We start from the raw sequence: 14,680 nt of genomic DNA on the forward strand, positions 1-14,680 counted from the left end.
CTATCTGCAAGGAAGCCTAGAGCAACAGCTTGCCAAGCTTGTCTGAAAGAGTTCCTACTCCCTGCCCTGAACACACAAGTTTGCCACACAACTGGATTGCAACCAGGTCCCCATTTGGGCACTTCCTTTGGGACCCCAGCTTCACCCAGCTCATTTTCAGCATGCAGAGAGGTCCCTTCAAGGACTGCTCACATTGTCAAGAGATGCCCCTTAGACCTGGCGCAATCCCACACTGTACTGTAGGCTGAACAAACGCAATACCCACACTGCTATTTGGGGTTACGTACAGATAAATGCTGCCACAACGTCGAGAAAACCTTGCAAGTCTCCCATCCCAAAGGAAAGAATGAATTTGGCCAAAGAGCCTTCCCACCCCTCACGCTGCTGGGTCTATTCCAAACGCCGACCGACACCACCTCCCTGAAATATTCCACGCACCGAAACTTTTAATGCTGTGCCCCAAGTCCCCACGGCAAAGCGAGCAACAGGACTCCCAAGCTGGGGCCCAAAGCCTCCGATCATCCATTCTGCATGCTGGAGAAAGCCCTGACCCAGCCTTTGCACGCTCTTTGGGGCAGCAATGCACAAAACAGCACTCCTCCCTCAGTACCGTGCCTTGGGGCACAATCCAGACCTTTGTAAGTGCTTTGAAATATGAGTTGCAAAGGCATAACATTTTTTCTATTATGTTCCTCGCTTTACTTTAAGCCCCCACTCAATAAGAGACAGGTGCACTAAGCTCTTTGCCAGGGACCTGAATTTAGAGGAACAAGGCCCTCCAGTTTTAAAAGTTATCCTCCTGTAAGCTCACTAGTCACCTATTAAGCTTGCAATAAAAGGCTTTTTTTGAAAAATGATGGCACCTAGTTTCCAAGGCAGCAGAATTTTTAAGCTCGTATTTGCAAGAGCCTAAGGAATTACTGACGCCAAAAGGAATGCGCTGTAGAAAACCCATCACCTATTCCTGCTGGATAGATTAAATAACATGGCTTTATTTTTTAATGCAGCGTGATCAGGACAAGAAGTCACTATCGATGCTATACAAAAATATACAATGTGTGGAAAAACAACTACAAATCCCTTTAATTTCTGGTTGTAGTGAGAAGTATCAGCCTGCTGCCTGTAGGAATTGTCGGAGACGCGTGATCCGGGACTGGAAAGACTGAGACACTTCACAGTATCGACTGACTGTCAATGGTCTGCTGGACTTCAATTACAATTTGGTGTGTGCCTAGATCTTTTCTGCAGAAATGGATCAGAGAGTAGGACCTCCCCTGCCCCAAAAGGCTCACAACCCACACAACATGAAGGAAGCTCAGAAAGAGGCACAGAACTTGAAAGAGGGCTGTGGTAGCTCCAGGGGGAGAGACTGGATGGGAGATGAAGGAAGGAAAAGGAGAATAAAGCTGGAGAAGGGGATGGAAAGCAGCTGAGACAGACCCCAGGCAGAGATGCAGCCACAGCAGAAAATACAACACCAGGCAATCATTTCAGGATGAACAGCCCAGGCAAAGCTTCACCATTTCACTTCAAATCTTTACTTGAAAGCACAAGGATTCAACAAGAAACTTAAAGCAAAACAGAATATCTCACACTCCTCAGTTTCTCTCATCATAACCTTGTATTTTCTTAGCCTAAACCAATTACTCAATCATACAATACTCTCATTTCGGCTACAAAGCAGGCTTCTTTTCCATGACAACAATATCAACTCCATGCATTTCATAATTGATTTTACTGCATGACTTTTCTCAGCAAAGTGATTCACTCTTTTCAAGTTCCCTACCAGCTGATGAAAATGAAAAGCCCCTGAACTTCTGCACAGACTTGTGCACATCACTTTTTGAGGCTCAATTTCCCATTCTTAAAAGGAAGATGCTTGGTTTCCTCCAACTTTTTTTTTTTTTTTTTTTTTTTGGTGGGAGGGGAAGAGGGGGAGCAAAATGAGCAATGAGCATTACTTCATCTTCCATGCTGCTTTCAGCAGAAAAAAAGATCATCCTTGTACTGAGGTGCTAACAGAGGGCAATGAATTCACATTAACATAGTATCAACACCAGAGCGGTTGCCTTTCATATCAGACAAACCTTACTTCCACTGTGTGGCTCACAAAAAGGAAGATCTTTTTTTCACGTGTCATGAACTATACACAGGCTTCCTCACTTGAGGCACCGTCTTTGCCATCCACATCATTATGAGCAATCTTGTCACTCCCATTTCAACTGATTCAGAAAGCTTCTTGCTTTTTAGTCTCAGGCACACACGATGGGTTTCTTAGCTATTATTTTAGAAGCTATTTTTGAGTGACACGTTGTAGAGTAAAAGAACCACAGTAATTTTCTATTAGGACTGACTCTTGAATTTATTTATTGAAACACAAGTGTCATTCCCTTTCTCTTGGTGATCTGGGAACTGAGCAAAAGAATGAAAGGTATCTTGAGGTGGATGAGAAAATGTGTATTGCTTGGGGGTTACAGCCAAATCGGTCCTTAAAACTACACACGTTTATGGAGACAGTATCACTGGGACTCTGCAGGTAAAACCCTTGGCTGAAAAAATAACTCAGATGGAAGTGCTGGCCAGATGCCCGCAGTAATGGAAATAAAAATGTGAGGCTCCCATTCAGACTGTGGAGTTACCTTGGTTAAGGTATTCAGCGAGAGCAAAATGCAAACTAGTTACCAATGTAGAAAATCCCCTGACCTACAGGTGGGTGAGAATTAGAAGACATTGAAAGGAACTAGGCAGATGCCTGATGGAAATAGAACCAGCATGAAGTGGCGCTTTCAGATTAACACTGCTAATTACAAGTGGATTTTCACCATCCTCCGACCAAAAGAAAAGGAACAGGTACTCAGTTCACATAGCACCAAAACCACCAGTCCAACAGGACACCAATGAAATCAGGAGACTGGCATAGCCATCACACGGCCTGAAAAATAATACGTCTTACATGATTTTTATTATGGTCTTGGTTCTTCAAGGCTTACATTTTCAAACTTTTCTCCAAAACCATGGGGGCTAGGAACTTTATTTTGAAAACGCTATAGCCAAGATTCTCACCTAATTATACAAGCCAGGACTTCAAGAAAAAAAAAAAAAAAAAAAAAGAAAAGAAAAAAAAAAAAGAAAAGGAACACAGACACCCAGAGATTTATGGCAAAAAATGTGATCACTGGCAAACACTCATTGTCCCAAGCTTCTCTCTTTTTTCCTTCCCCACCCGCTCTGTGGAGGAGTGCATTTTTTCCCCAGAATGATGTGCCGTAATCCTGTCTTGCTGGCTTTTATTTTTCCCCTTTTAAAGGAGGCGGCCTTTAATGTTCTGTAATGGATGCTTCTCGTGCTGTATACACGCAATAAATTAAAACGGGATTATTTTTAAAGACTCCAGCTTCACCACCATGTAAGTGGCTTGCTGGGCTGCCAAGGAGCCATTGTTTACAAGGAAAGGAAGCAGCTGTGCAACCCTCGCTGCCAGCCTCCGACAAAAGCAGGGCTCCAAAATTACGGGTTTGATTTTACAGGCCACGCTGCAACGCACTGCTACGTCCCCTCTCGCTGACCGGGGGAGACAACAAGGAAAAAAATGAAGCCAGAAAAAAAATGAGCACATTTTGCTACGCGTGCCAAACGTCGCCGAGCGTGCGCTCGCTTCTCAACAGATCCATGCCTGCAGATGCGCTCGATGAACAGCGCTGGGATAAAACTGAAGGGAATAAAAACACGAGACGGGTTTCCACCTGCTATATATATAAATATATATCCCATATATACATATATATATATGGGTTGCCGCCCCGTCCGTTCCTCGGGCGGCTTGCCCGCCCCCATCTCCGTGACAACGGCGACGCGGCGCATCCCGGCGCCGGGTGCTCGGTGCCCGGTACCGGCCCCGTCCCGGTGCCTGGTGCTCGGTCCCGGCCCCATCCCGGTGCCCGCTGCCCTCGGCATGTCGCAGGCGTGAGTAGCGCCGGGGGGGACCGGGCCGAGCCCGGAGGCGGCTGGGGGGGGCGGGGAGGGAGCGCCCGGGGAGGGCTCGGAGCCGGCGTGGGGCTGCACGGGAGCTGCGCGGCTTGGGGAGAAAACACCCAAAATTGAGACCGAGCGCCCCAAAATTGAGACCGAGCCCTTTGGAGAGTACTGGGCTCAGCCCCACAAAGCCTCAGGTCACCAACAGAATTATCCATACCCCAATATGACCCACCCTGAGTTAGGTCCTCTCCTGCTCGCCAAACACGCTTTTTCCTCCCTTACAGACCAAAGTTTGCACATATGTTTTTTTTTTCTTTTTTTTCCTCCGTAATGAACTCCTCATGCTTTCAGCACAATTCAAAGCCTCACAAGTTTATTTGCAATAGCCAGACACCGATGATGGCATCACATCAAAATGTCTGCAAGGAGCCCTGCCCGCTCCTCCAGCAATACCACCCATAGAAAACCTGACCCTTATGTTTAGGAAACCTTCCTCCCAGACATCTCTCTGTGCCAGGTGAGACCCCGGAGGCTTTAAAACACCCCTCCACCTCCAAACTGGAGCAGCTCCACCTTCATCCTTCCCTGCCGCTGCCTCATCTGCCCTCAAAAGCCCAGATGCAGCTTCTTTTCCAGCCAGCTTACTTTTCCCAGCTCAGGAGAAGGGTGAGCTGAGAGGAATAAGGAAAAACACCTGCAAGGGTGCTGCAGAGTGTCCAGGGGCTCTGTCCAAGCACCCAGAGCCAGCCTGTGGCTGCTGCAGGTTTGGGGAAGGCTCAATTTGGTTGCTGGCTGACCTGGTGCAGACCCTGGCTTGTAACACAATAATTGTGCCTCACACTGGCACCATAACTTTGTTAGGGGAGGTTTATAAAATCATAAATGGGTATCTAAACTGCATGGTTTAAAACAAGCAGCAAAAGTAGCGTTTGACCTCTTCACAGGAGAGTTCTCAGAATCTATTGTTCCTGCTGTCTGAAACACAGCCCACTCTTACTTGGGCTCAATTAACACAGAAGGAATTAAACTGAGTGTAGCTGAAGAATTGTTGTGCTTCCACAGCTTGGTTTAACTCAGTTTAATATTAACAGAGAGAGTGCCCTTTACTTTTCCTGCCGCATTGCCAGCCCTACACAGTAAATCCATATAAACATGATATGCATCGCTACACCACAAGACAAAAATATATATACACTCCTGTTCCTAAACGAGGTAGTGATACTGCTAAGGGTCTCCAGTTTGACATTGAAGCTGCTTGGCTCACTTACTGCAATCACGCTGTAGCTGTGCACATTTACAGCTAAGCAAATTCAGCCCTTCATAAACACGAGTCTGAATATGCACCAGCTCACCAAGTGCTGCATCTGGAGAGCTGGATTTAAGCAGATGACTAGATCGTTTTGTTTCATGTATTCTGCGTCTCACTAGACCAAGTTTTTGGGGTAGTTCATGCTCTTTATTACCTCCCCAGCAAGTAGATGCAGGTCATCACATGAGAATCATAGCATCCCTTTGAAAAAAAAAAAAAAAAAAAAAGTGAATCAAAAATTCTTCCAATCACTCTGGAGAATGAAAAGTACTAAATTCTTAAATTCTTAGCTAAATATACATAGGCTTAATTTCATTATTTTTAATTGGTTGAGGCTGATAATGCTGGTATGTCAATATGAGTATTCACTACTCACAACTTCATGCTTCCCAGCACAGAGCTGAACAGTAATCAATGCTGCTAGTTAAGAAACAGGAAAGTGCTTCCGTTTTGCCCTAGGTTATATTATTTTGCAAGGAATGGCTGCCTAAGCTGCCATGTCACATGGAAGCCAGCCTCCATCCTGCAAGGAGGCAGGCACATCAGTAAGCCACAGCTGAGTTTGTAACACAGATTTTTCAATACTGTACAGTCACATCCTGTGTCCTGTATAGAAAAGCTGCACAGCACATAGCTTTTTTTTTTCTCCTCGAGTTTGAGGTAAACGGCTGCTTTTCAGACATCTGGAAAAACAGCTGCTATGCACAGAGAGAAATCACACGCGCCTCGTGCAGCCAGTTGGACGTGCCAGAGTTACTAACTGTGCACACAGGGCAGCTGCCTCGCATGCACTGCATCTCCAAGCAGTGGGATTGGCAGCAGTGCAGCGCAGCATCATGCTGCACACAGCCTACTTGTTGAGGGTTTCAGCATTTTTCATCCATGTAAGTGCTGACGATCTTCAAGGCCCTGTGGTTTTCACAGAGGTGTGTTCTGCAGCTGGTGGAAGCATGTTGTTCCCTGCTGTAGTAAGCTTTGTGTCTTTTTTTGGGTTGTAGGCAGGACACTCAAAGAGCTCAGCTACATCCCTGTGGGGCCGATAAGCTCCAGCAGCCGGCCAAAAGAAAAGTTGGCGTGTCCAGACACGCTCGACATTTTCTAAGGACAGTTGGTAGCGCTCACGAGGAAGCACGCCCATTACATTTGCTGTGAGGTTGATTAAGAGGTGCTCGATGTATCCCACTTCCTCAAGTGCTCAAGCCCCAGCATTTGCATACAGATGTACATTTTGTTCCAGACATTGAGCAGGAGATTTGCGTAGATGTTATTGCATTTGTTTTCCTGCTGCGTTTCCTCCTCTTTTATGAATTTACTTACCATTTACTTGACCTGTAGGATCTTGACCGGTAATTTCTTAACTCACCCTTACAGCCCCAGTCCAGACATGTTCAGAGCTGAGTCTTGGCACTGCTGCCATTTGTACCAGGTTTTAATCAGCTGCAAGACATTTGCCACTGCCACCAAGGAGCTTTAAACAATCCAAAAGCTTTAAAACTTAATCTCGTATCGCAAGCAGAACTTACATAAAGTCAATGGTTAAATATTAATCTAAGACAAGATCTCTAGCGTTTCCCCTTCTGCTTCTGACAAAAGCGACCAAAGGAGAGCTGTATATTTTATGTTACATCCCCAAAGCTCAGTTAAAGAAAATGAAGGCTGCAAAACCAAGCACTGAAAACGTAAGAAAATGTCAGAGTGACTTCTCCTCCCCTTCTCTCCCCCTGCGTTACGTGGCTGCACTATGATGTAGTTCCATATTTTGTGATCATGTCCTGCTTTCTTCCCGTGAGGCCCAAGCCTCACACGGTGATTGGGCTGTTGTTGAATGTTTCTTTTTTATCCCCTCATCCAGCACGTGGCCCCAGGCCATATTCTTCAAATTCCATCCAAACACCACAATTATTAGCTCCCTCCTGGGCATTCTTATCATGTTCTCGCCAATACATCTCCCAGACGGATTCATCTTCAGCCCTTTTTCCACCCCTGGCAAGCATCAGTGTCATCCTCCTTGTATTAACAGAGGAAAACAGAGACAGAATCAGAATGATCACAACCAAGACTCGAGGCTGCATCTCTCCCGTGCCTCCCTTAATGAGCAGGTAGGGAAAGACCTCGTGTGTTACTCATACCTTTCCTCCTTTGGGAAAAAGCATTGTCAGCAGATCTATCCCAGCAGCACTCGTGCCAGAAAGCAACTGAAAGACGAGGCTACAGTCTTCAAGAAACTGAGCAGGCAGCGTGAAGTTTAAATGAGCAAAAAGCCTGACAACAGTAGAGAGGCACTCAGAGCGTTTGTCCTTCGTGCATGCAACTGGAGGTGGTTTCCTATGACGAATAGAAAGACTTCCTATTATGTTTATGCTACAAAAATCTTTTATCCCCTCATCACATCATTGTTTGAGTACCAAAGACTGGAACTGGAGATGACAGAAGTGCAGAGCTGTTCGTGCTGTGTATGTTTTCTTCCCCACTCACAACTGCAGCCTGTTGAGGTTTATCCTTCAGTTTCCTCAAATACTTCAAACTGTAAAACATCGCAGCTAGAGCAAAGAGGGAAGTCATCTAGCAGCCTTGCGTTAGCCACCAGCTAAACAGTTTGGCATAATTACAAGGCTATTGTTATACTAGGAGCAAGGCAGGCAGGCCTGACCGAGTGGCAAGCCCTCACTGCTCCAGACCATAAGCGAAAGGCTTTTAAAGCAGGAACTGATTCAGACAATGTTTAAGGCCATTTCTTTCTCCTTCTTACAGTCCCCGCTGATCTGTTTCTGTCCTATAATAAGTTTAGCCCAGCAATCACTACGCAATGCTCGAGCAGGCTGTTGTGAGGGAACAGGTACTCTGCTGACGTGAATAATCCAGCAGCCAGCCCAAGCCTGGTGCTTTTTCAGAAGAGAAAAGCAAGGCAGCAGCTTTTTTGCAAGCCCCTCTTCCTCTCGGGGCCTCGCTTTTTCCTCCAACCTTTGTCTCCTATTCCTTTATTTTCACAAACGCTGCAGGGCTGGGTTTCCCTGCCTCCTGTTTGCCCAGGGCTTAGCACAATGGCTGACCTGTCAAGCACCCAGAGGAGACCCAAGGACCCTGCGCACGCTTCCTTGTCGCTCAGCCCACGCCTCAGTCGCCTGCAGCCCTGCACGGACACCGTGACTCCACATACAGCCTCTGCTGCCTTGGTTCACACCGTATATTTTGCAATACACAACACTCGTAACCAGACAAGGGAGTTTCTACACTAGGTGGCTAAAGAGAGCCGCACCAGTTCAGAGCGCAGTTTTCACTTCCACCTCTTCACATCAGAAAATGCTGTGCATTTCCACGATTGGAGTGTGGGAGCTTGAGGTACTTCTGCCCTCAGAGGACACTCCAGAAAAGCCAGGCATCAAGACAGCCTGGGTTCATCAGACTGTGTGTGAATCCAGCCTGGCGTAGCTTGGAGCACAAACTGTGCCACAGCCTGGAAGAGCAGAAAGCGTTCCCTTTGGCTGCCAAATAAAAGAGACAATTTGGAAGAAAAAAAAAAAGAAAAGAAACAAAAGCAACCCCACTGATGCCAGATTCCACTCCTGGCTCAAGAGTGGTCTGAGGGACAGTTTGCATACTCAGCACAAATCCTTCCAAGAAGGGTGTGCTTAAGTCTCAAAGCCAGTTCAACACAAGTAGGCAGGCTAATCTCAGCTGTACTGAAAACCAACAGATTTCTCTAAGTGTAAGAAGAGATGGGTCAAACAAACATGTAAAGCTAAAAGGCCCTGGATTATTAAAAAATGAGGCAATGTGTGACCTGGCAGGATTTTAATCGTCTCTTTATAACTTCAGCAGAAAATCATGTGTCTAAATTTTACTCAAAATAAGCAGATCAGGAGCAATAAAATGAAGTTGAAGCTGGAAGTCATGTGAAGGCAAGAGTCTTCTTACACACTTGTACTAGGCTCTGCTTCCACTTCGTGGGAGTGAAAAGAAGGGATGCTGGTGAGGAGGCAAGCCCTGACCTTCCCTCCCCGCTGTAAGCTGCCAGAAATTGCTCTGGGGGCTCTGGAGTTAAGTCACTTAATGTGTTTTTTCCCCTCGTCCCATTACAGCGTTGCTTATTTTTCCCATAACACTCCTATTTGTAGTTGCTATGACAATTAATTTGCAGCATCATTTATACACAGACTGTCTGCAGAGATCAAGAAACTGACTTCCTTCTTTCCCAGGTTTTGATAAGCTTATGCCTCGAGAAGGGAAATTACATTCAGTCCTGCAGCTTACCAGCACTAGCAGGCTAGTCGGATGCTCTAATCCATCTCTGGTGCAATATCGTCCTCAGGCACGTGCGTAGCTCACAACCCGGCCATTACGGAGTGGGAACGAACCTACCAGACAAACCAGCAGCAGTAAATAAGGAGCACTCGAGGCTGTCCTACATTCCCCCTTCAGCACGTGGAAGCAATTGGAGGGAGTTTGCAGCTTAACACAGTGGGACACTGAGCAAATTGGGAAAAATCCAAATAGAATTTGGGGTTGCATGCTGTCTGATTAAGAGGCAAGGAGGGTCAGTGCCATCCCTTGCTTTTAACACAGCATCTTGAGGACGTGCATTGCTTCCCCTGAACACATTAGTCCCTAAGCAGAGGGTGACTGTGTTCAGGGGCAGTGAGATGCACACTCTCTGTGGTCACTTCTTCCCCAAACCTAAACAACTCCTCAAGAGCCAAGTCCTCCAGCAAGGGCTATAAACACCAAGCACATATCCTTCAAACTACCCAGAAGTGCTCTTATCTGGACACTAGGAAACGCCCAAATAATTATTTAAATCCAGATTTGGGGAAAGGAAGCAAATAGCAATGCGCATGTCCTCTAGTTTATAAATCAAGGGGATCCCAAGAGACACTCAAATCGTCCTTCTGCTGATACTGCCCGGCTATCAAGTGCCTGCAATTCCCAGCCACCCAGCTCACAACCCCAAAAGCTCTAGGGACAGAGATGTTGGGCACCCTTCTTGCAGCAGGCAGCCACCAGCCTCCCACAGCTGGAAATTCAGGGGGTCCACTGCAGTGCTTCATTTCTGAGTCTGACCCCTCTTCTGCCCTCACTTACGCAGGACATCAGTGCTGCAAGAGCTCCAACCATACCATAATATCCATAATCTTAGCATTAGACCCACAGCAACGTGTTTGCAATCATCCCAGTGCCGATCTGATAAACTAATACTTTATGGAAACAATTACATCCCGTTTGCACAGCCTTACATTAACGTACTCCAAAGGATTAGAGCGCTTCTTCCCTCTCTGCCCTAAAAAAAGTCATTCAAAATAGAAAAAGAAACTGGATATTAGCTGGCTCAGCAGGGGGAATCACTTGACATTCCTCAGTTAGAGGAGAGAGAAAGAGGTTTTTTGTAAGCCAGAGGGGACGATTGTGGAGCTAGTTCATGTTTGGGTATATCCTGGTGTCTTCATGCAGTAACCTGTGCTAGAAACTCTCTAGCCCAAAGACACCACCCTTCATAAATCAGCCATATAGCTGTGGAGACAGCCCACGGACTTCCCTGAAGATTTATAATCTCCCCACTATCAAATCATCCATAGGTAGGCAAAAACTAAGCGAGTACAATACCACGTTGTTCCCTTCTGTGCTGATGAATCTCATCGGTTTATGTTCTTCCATGGGCTGGCTTCAGAGTAAGTGCACAAAAATCCCATTGATCAGCTGGCCAAACCACCAGGTCAAACCTAAGGGCCTTGTTTAGGGCCATCTTTGTCCCCTTTGCTGGTTTTATTTTGTTTATCTCCTGCACCTGGGTTAATTACTGCAATTGAGTGATTCAGCTCGTGTAATGGGATGTAAATGAGGGAGGAAAAAAGGAAGGGGAAAGACCTGGGTGGGCTGCAGAGGCAGTAGGAAAAGCAAGTCCAGCTGCATCCTGCAGAAACCCAGGTCAGCTGAAAAGCATAATATGCACTTAAAAAGTTAATGGAGCACATTCAATGGCAGAGTTTAGATTGTTAGGGGGTTTGGGTGAGTGCTGGGGTGAGTCTCAGCAGCCCTGGCAGCATCCTGCTGGGATCGGGCTGGGGCAGCGTCCTGCCACCTGGTAGTCTCTGGCTGTGGTCAGCCTGTACTCTGATACCAGAAGTGATAAGGGCAGCTGACAGAGCTCCTGCCTAGGTGTTTAGTATCAAGCACAAGCGAAGTTAGCAGCAGCCCGGCTCTCTTTTCAGAATTAACACCCAAGTGTACCCTCGGTGCTGCATGGATCAGCAAGAAGTCTGCTCTGAAATTTGTTTAGTGGAGACGGAGCGGTTTGTTGTGCTCACCTTTCTTGGCAGGATTGACAAGCCTGCGGTTTGGGCTCTTCTCTGAGCAAGTCATTGCCCAGAGTTCATTTCTTTATTCAGCATTGGTCTACCTTACTGTGCAAAGCCACTGACAACCTGCCCAGCAGAGCTCAGCCTATTCACACCATAAAGTGCAGAAGTTCCCAGGTAAAAAGCATTATGGCTTCTGGAAATGAAGCTGGCCTTAGGCGACATCTTCCATGTCACATAGCTCCCTGGCCACTGGACCAGACACATAGCAATTGCTTGAAGTGCAACAACTGCTTCCACAGAAAATAAGTTAATTCTTTTCCTCCCTTCACTTCTGAAATAGCACACACAGCCACAGAGTAGCATTGGCACCAATACAGTCCTCACCCTAAAATTAACTCAGAGCAACCAGGAAGGCAGCACACCCTTTAGTAACATCAAGTAGTCCTCATCCCAAATGTGGAGAGACCTAAAATAGAATTTTCCCTATTCTAAGGACTTAGGGAGAGACACCTTTTCTATGAAATCATCCTCTCACTTAGCACAGTTGAATGAAACTCACTGACTGCCCTGTCAGGGTCGTAGCTTAAAGTGGATGGTAAGGATGAAGTCAAATTTTTTTAATATTTGAAGTTTCACTAATAAAAAAATAATGTAAGATGCCTATTTTTAAAACAAACAAAAAGAGTAATTTTGCTAGTGATTTTGAAAATTAACTGCAGTTAAAATCTCCTCGGAAATACAATGGCTTGCATTTCCAAACTTCCTTTTTGGAGAAACCCATGCTCATAGAGTCCTGATATCATTGCGTGCTGGCTCTTGCTGCTATGTCAGACTAAGACAGTCTCCTTTTTTCAATCAGCACTTACAACAAGATATGGACAGATGCCCAGAAAGACCTCGACATCCAGCTCCAGATGGAGAGAGAACAGTTCCTCCAGCCAGAGAAGGACCGCGTGAAAGTGTTCAAGATGTTAGCTTCTTCCTACATCAAATACATGCAGATCTTCCGCAACTTGGAGGAGGCGCACAATGGACTTGTTCACCAGCAGAAACGGGCAGCGATCCGGCAAGTGCTAGATGGCGTGATTGGCCGCATCCTGGAGATGAAGAAGGAGATGGTGGCGCTGGAGAACTCCGAGTTTCATTACATCGATAACATCCTAGAAGATCTAAAGCTTCTCCCGGTAGGTCTACCTCTGTACTGAGCAATTCCACAGGAACTCTGCCTACCCCGTATTTGAAGGAGAGTCTCATTTACTCGCTGTCTATGAAGTTGCACCGAGTGATTTAGCTTCTTGGATGTTCAGTAGTGTACAGTAATCAGTAATTATGGCGTGGTTATTAAGGATCAGAGTGCATTCAGTCTGTGATGAACTTTATGTACTGGAGCAAGATTTTAAGTTGGTCTGCCTGATCAGTATGTTGTATTTGTGCTTATCAGTAGCAGCACAGGCTCTGGAGGTCTTGCTCTTACACGTATCCTAACATGAAGTCATATTAGCTTAGACAGCTTCGGCGTGAACAACGAAAATGACTCTACCTGATTTTACAGTGGGATTAGACAGAAAAGGACAATTGATAACTAAGGTACAGTCTGTTTCAGTCTGCCCTTTGCTTCACTCTGAAGCAGCCTGGTCCCAGGCCTCTTCCAGAAGCTACAGGTAGTGCTAAAAGTTGCATAATTTGTCCCAGTACTTTGTAGTACATTGGACTTCTAAAATGAGTACTAGAATGAGAGATCTGAAACCAGGTTCTTACTGTAAAGGAGGCAGGAGCTGGGAGCATCTTCAACATCCAGGATTCAGGACTGCCTGAGCTAGAAGTAGCCCCGACATACAGCCTGCTAAACCAAATGAGTCTGACAATAAGGCAAAGTCTGGAAGTTGTGCTTTAAAAGCAGGATGAAAAACGAGCTGTTAAAGGATAGCTACTTCTCTCGCAGACAGCTCCACCTATTGTCAAATTTAGGTACCGCTGGTAACAGCTTTGCTGAAGAAAAAAGTCGAAACTGAAGTTACTTCAGTTTTCTGGATCTCAGCTACAGCACGAGATAAATTGCCTAATATCATTAGGGAATTATTTCGAGATTTGCAGACATATTACTGTTTGCAATTGCATGTGTATTTCATTCCGCAAATTTAGGAAGTAATTGCCAAGAATTTCAACCAACTATTTACCTTCTCTTTTAATCATAACAGAGAATTATTTTAAACTATGAGAAGGCATACTGGGGATACAAACACACCTCTGGGGAAACTGATCCTTCAAATCATATTTTGAAATCACTAAGGATTGCTGTTTTTATGACTTATCAGTAAATCCACCTGCAGGAAAAAGTTGGCAAGCCTGAAAAGTAATGCCTCACATCTAGTAAAAAACAAGCATAAATTCAAATTCCTGAGCCACACCTTAAATTGAAGAAGGCCTGAAATAGCTTCCTACTACAAAAATAGAAAAAAAAGCCCCGAAGAATTTTTGGACTTTTTCAAAAAACACATTGTTTTCCACAGTAGATAGAAATACAGACCTGATTAAATTTTCTTATAATCACATATTCTTGGTTCCAAAACAAAATCATTGGCCAGAACTTAAAAAATAACTTAAAATTCTTAAAGAATTTCCAGAAAGGCTGTCTCTAGTTCTTTCTTTCAACATATTATTATGGGCTAAAAACCAACATGGTTATCAGCAGAGAGCAGAACAGAGATGCTAACTCTCATTTCATACCTCATGGCTGATGTTGCAGAGTGCTTCCTCTACTTTTTGCTGCATTACTGAGGCCAGCTGGGGTGAAGTTTCATCTTTCTCTAGTTCTGTGTCTCATGTTTTTTTATGGTTGCCTTCCAACACTCAGTGACTCCATTTATTAGGGTAATTGTAAAGGTATTTGGATACACAAATCCCATGTGGAGCTGGGAGTGGCTAGGAAGCTGTCAATTTGACTTGAGGATAAACATTGCAAGCCTAACCTTTCAGTGTTGGGCCCCAAAAAGAGATTATTAAGAAGAGTAGTCTCTACTCCCCACCTCTGCCAGCCCCAGTGTTATGGCTTTGATCTCATCTTTCCAGTCAGTAAAAGTCACAGTCCAGAATTACTGGTGAT

The 14,680-nt window shown here is 45.4% G+C and overlaps 1 protein-coding gene across 1 annotated transcript in view; it reads left to right on the forward strand.

Moving 5' to 3' along the window:
• The first annotated feature begins 3,952 nt into the window (after window positions 1-3,952).
• IQCA1 (IQ motif containing with AAA domain 1) overlaps window positions 3,953-14,680 on the forward strand; it is a 103,081-nt gene continuing 92,353 nt past the window's right edge. Inside the window, exons 1-2 of the mRNA XM_032189977.1 lie at window positions 3,953-3,963; window positions 12,437-12,761. Coding sequence (XP_032045868.1) covers window positions 3,953-3,963; window positions 12,437-12,761 — 336 coding nt within the window. The remainder of the gene's footprint in view (window positions 3,964-12,436; window positions 12,762-14,680) is intronic.

Source organism: Aythya fuligula, chromosome 6 (genome assembly GCF_009819795.1).
Source record: "Aythya fuligula isolate bAytFul2 chromosome 6, bAytFul2.pri, whole genome shotgun sequence".
Classification (NCBI taxonomy): domain Eukaryota; kingdom Metazoa; phylum Chordata; class Aves; order Anseriformes; family Anatidae; genus Aythya; species Aythya fuligula.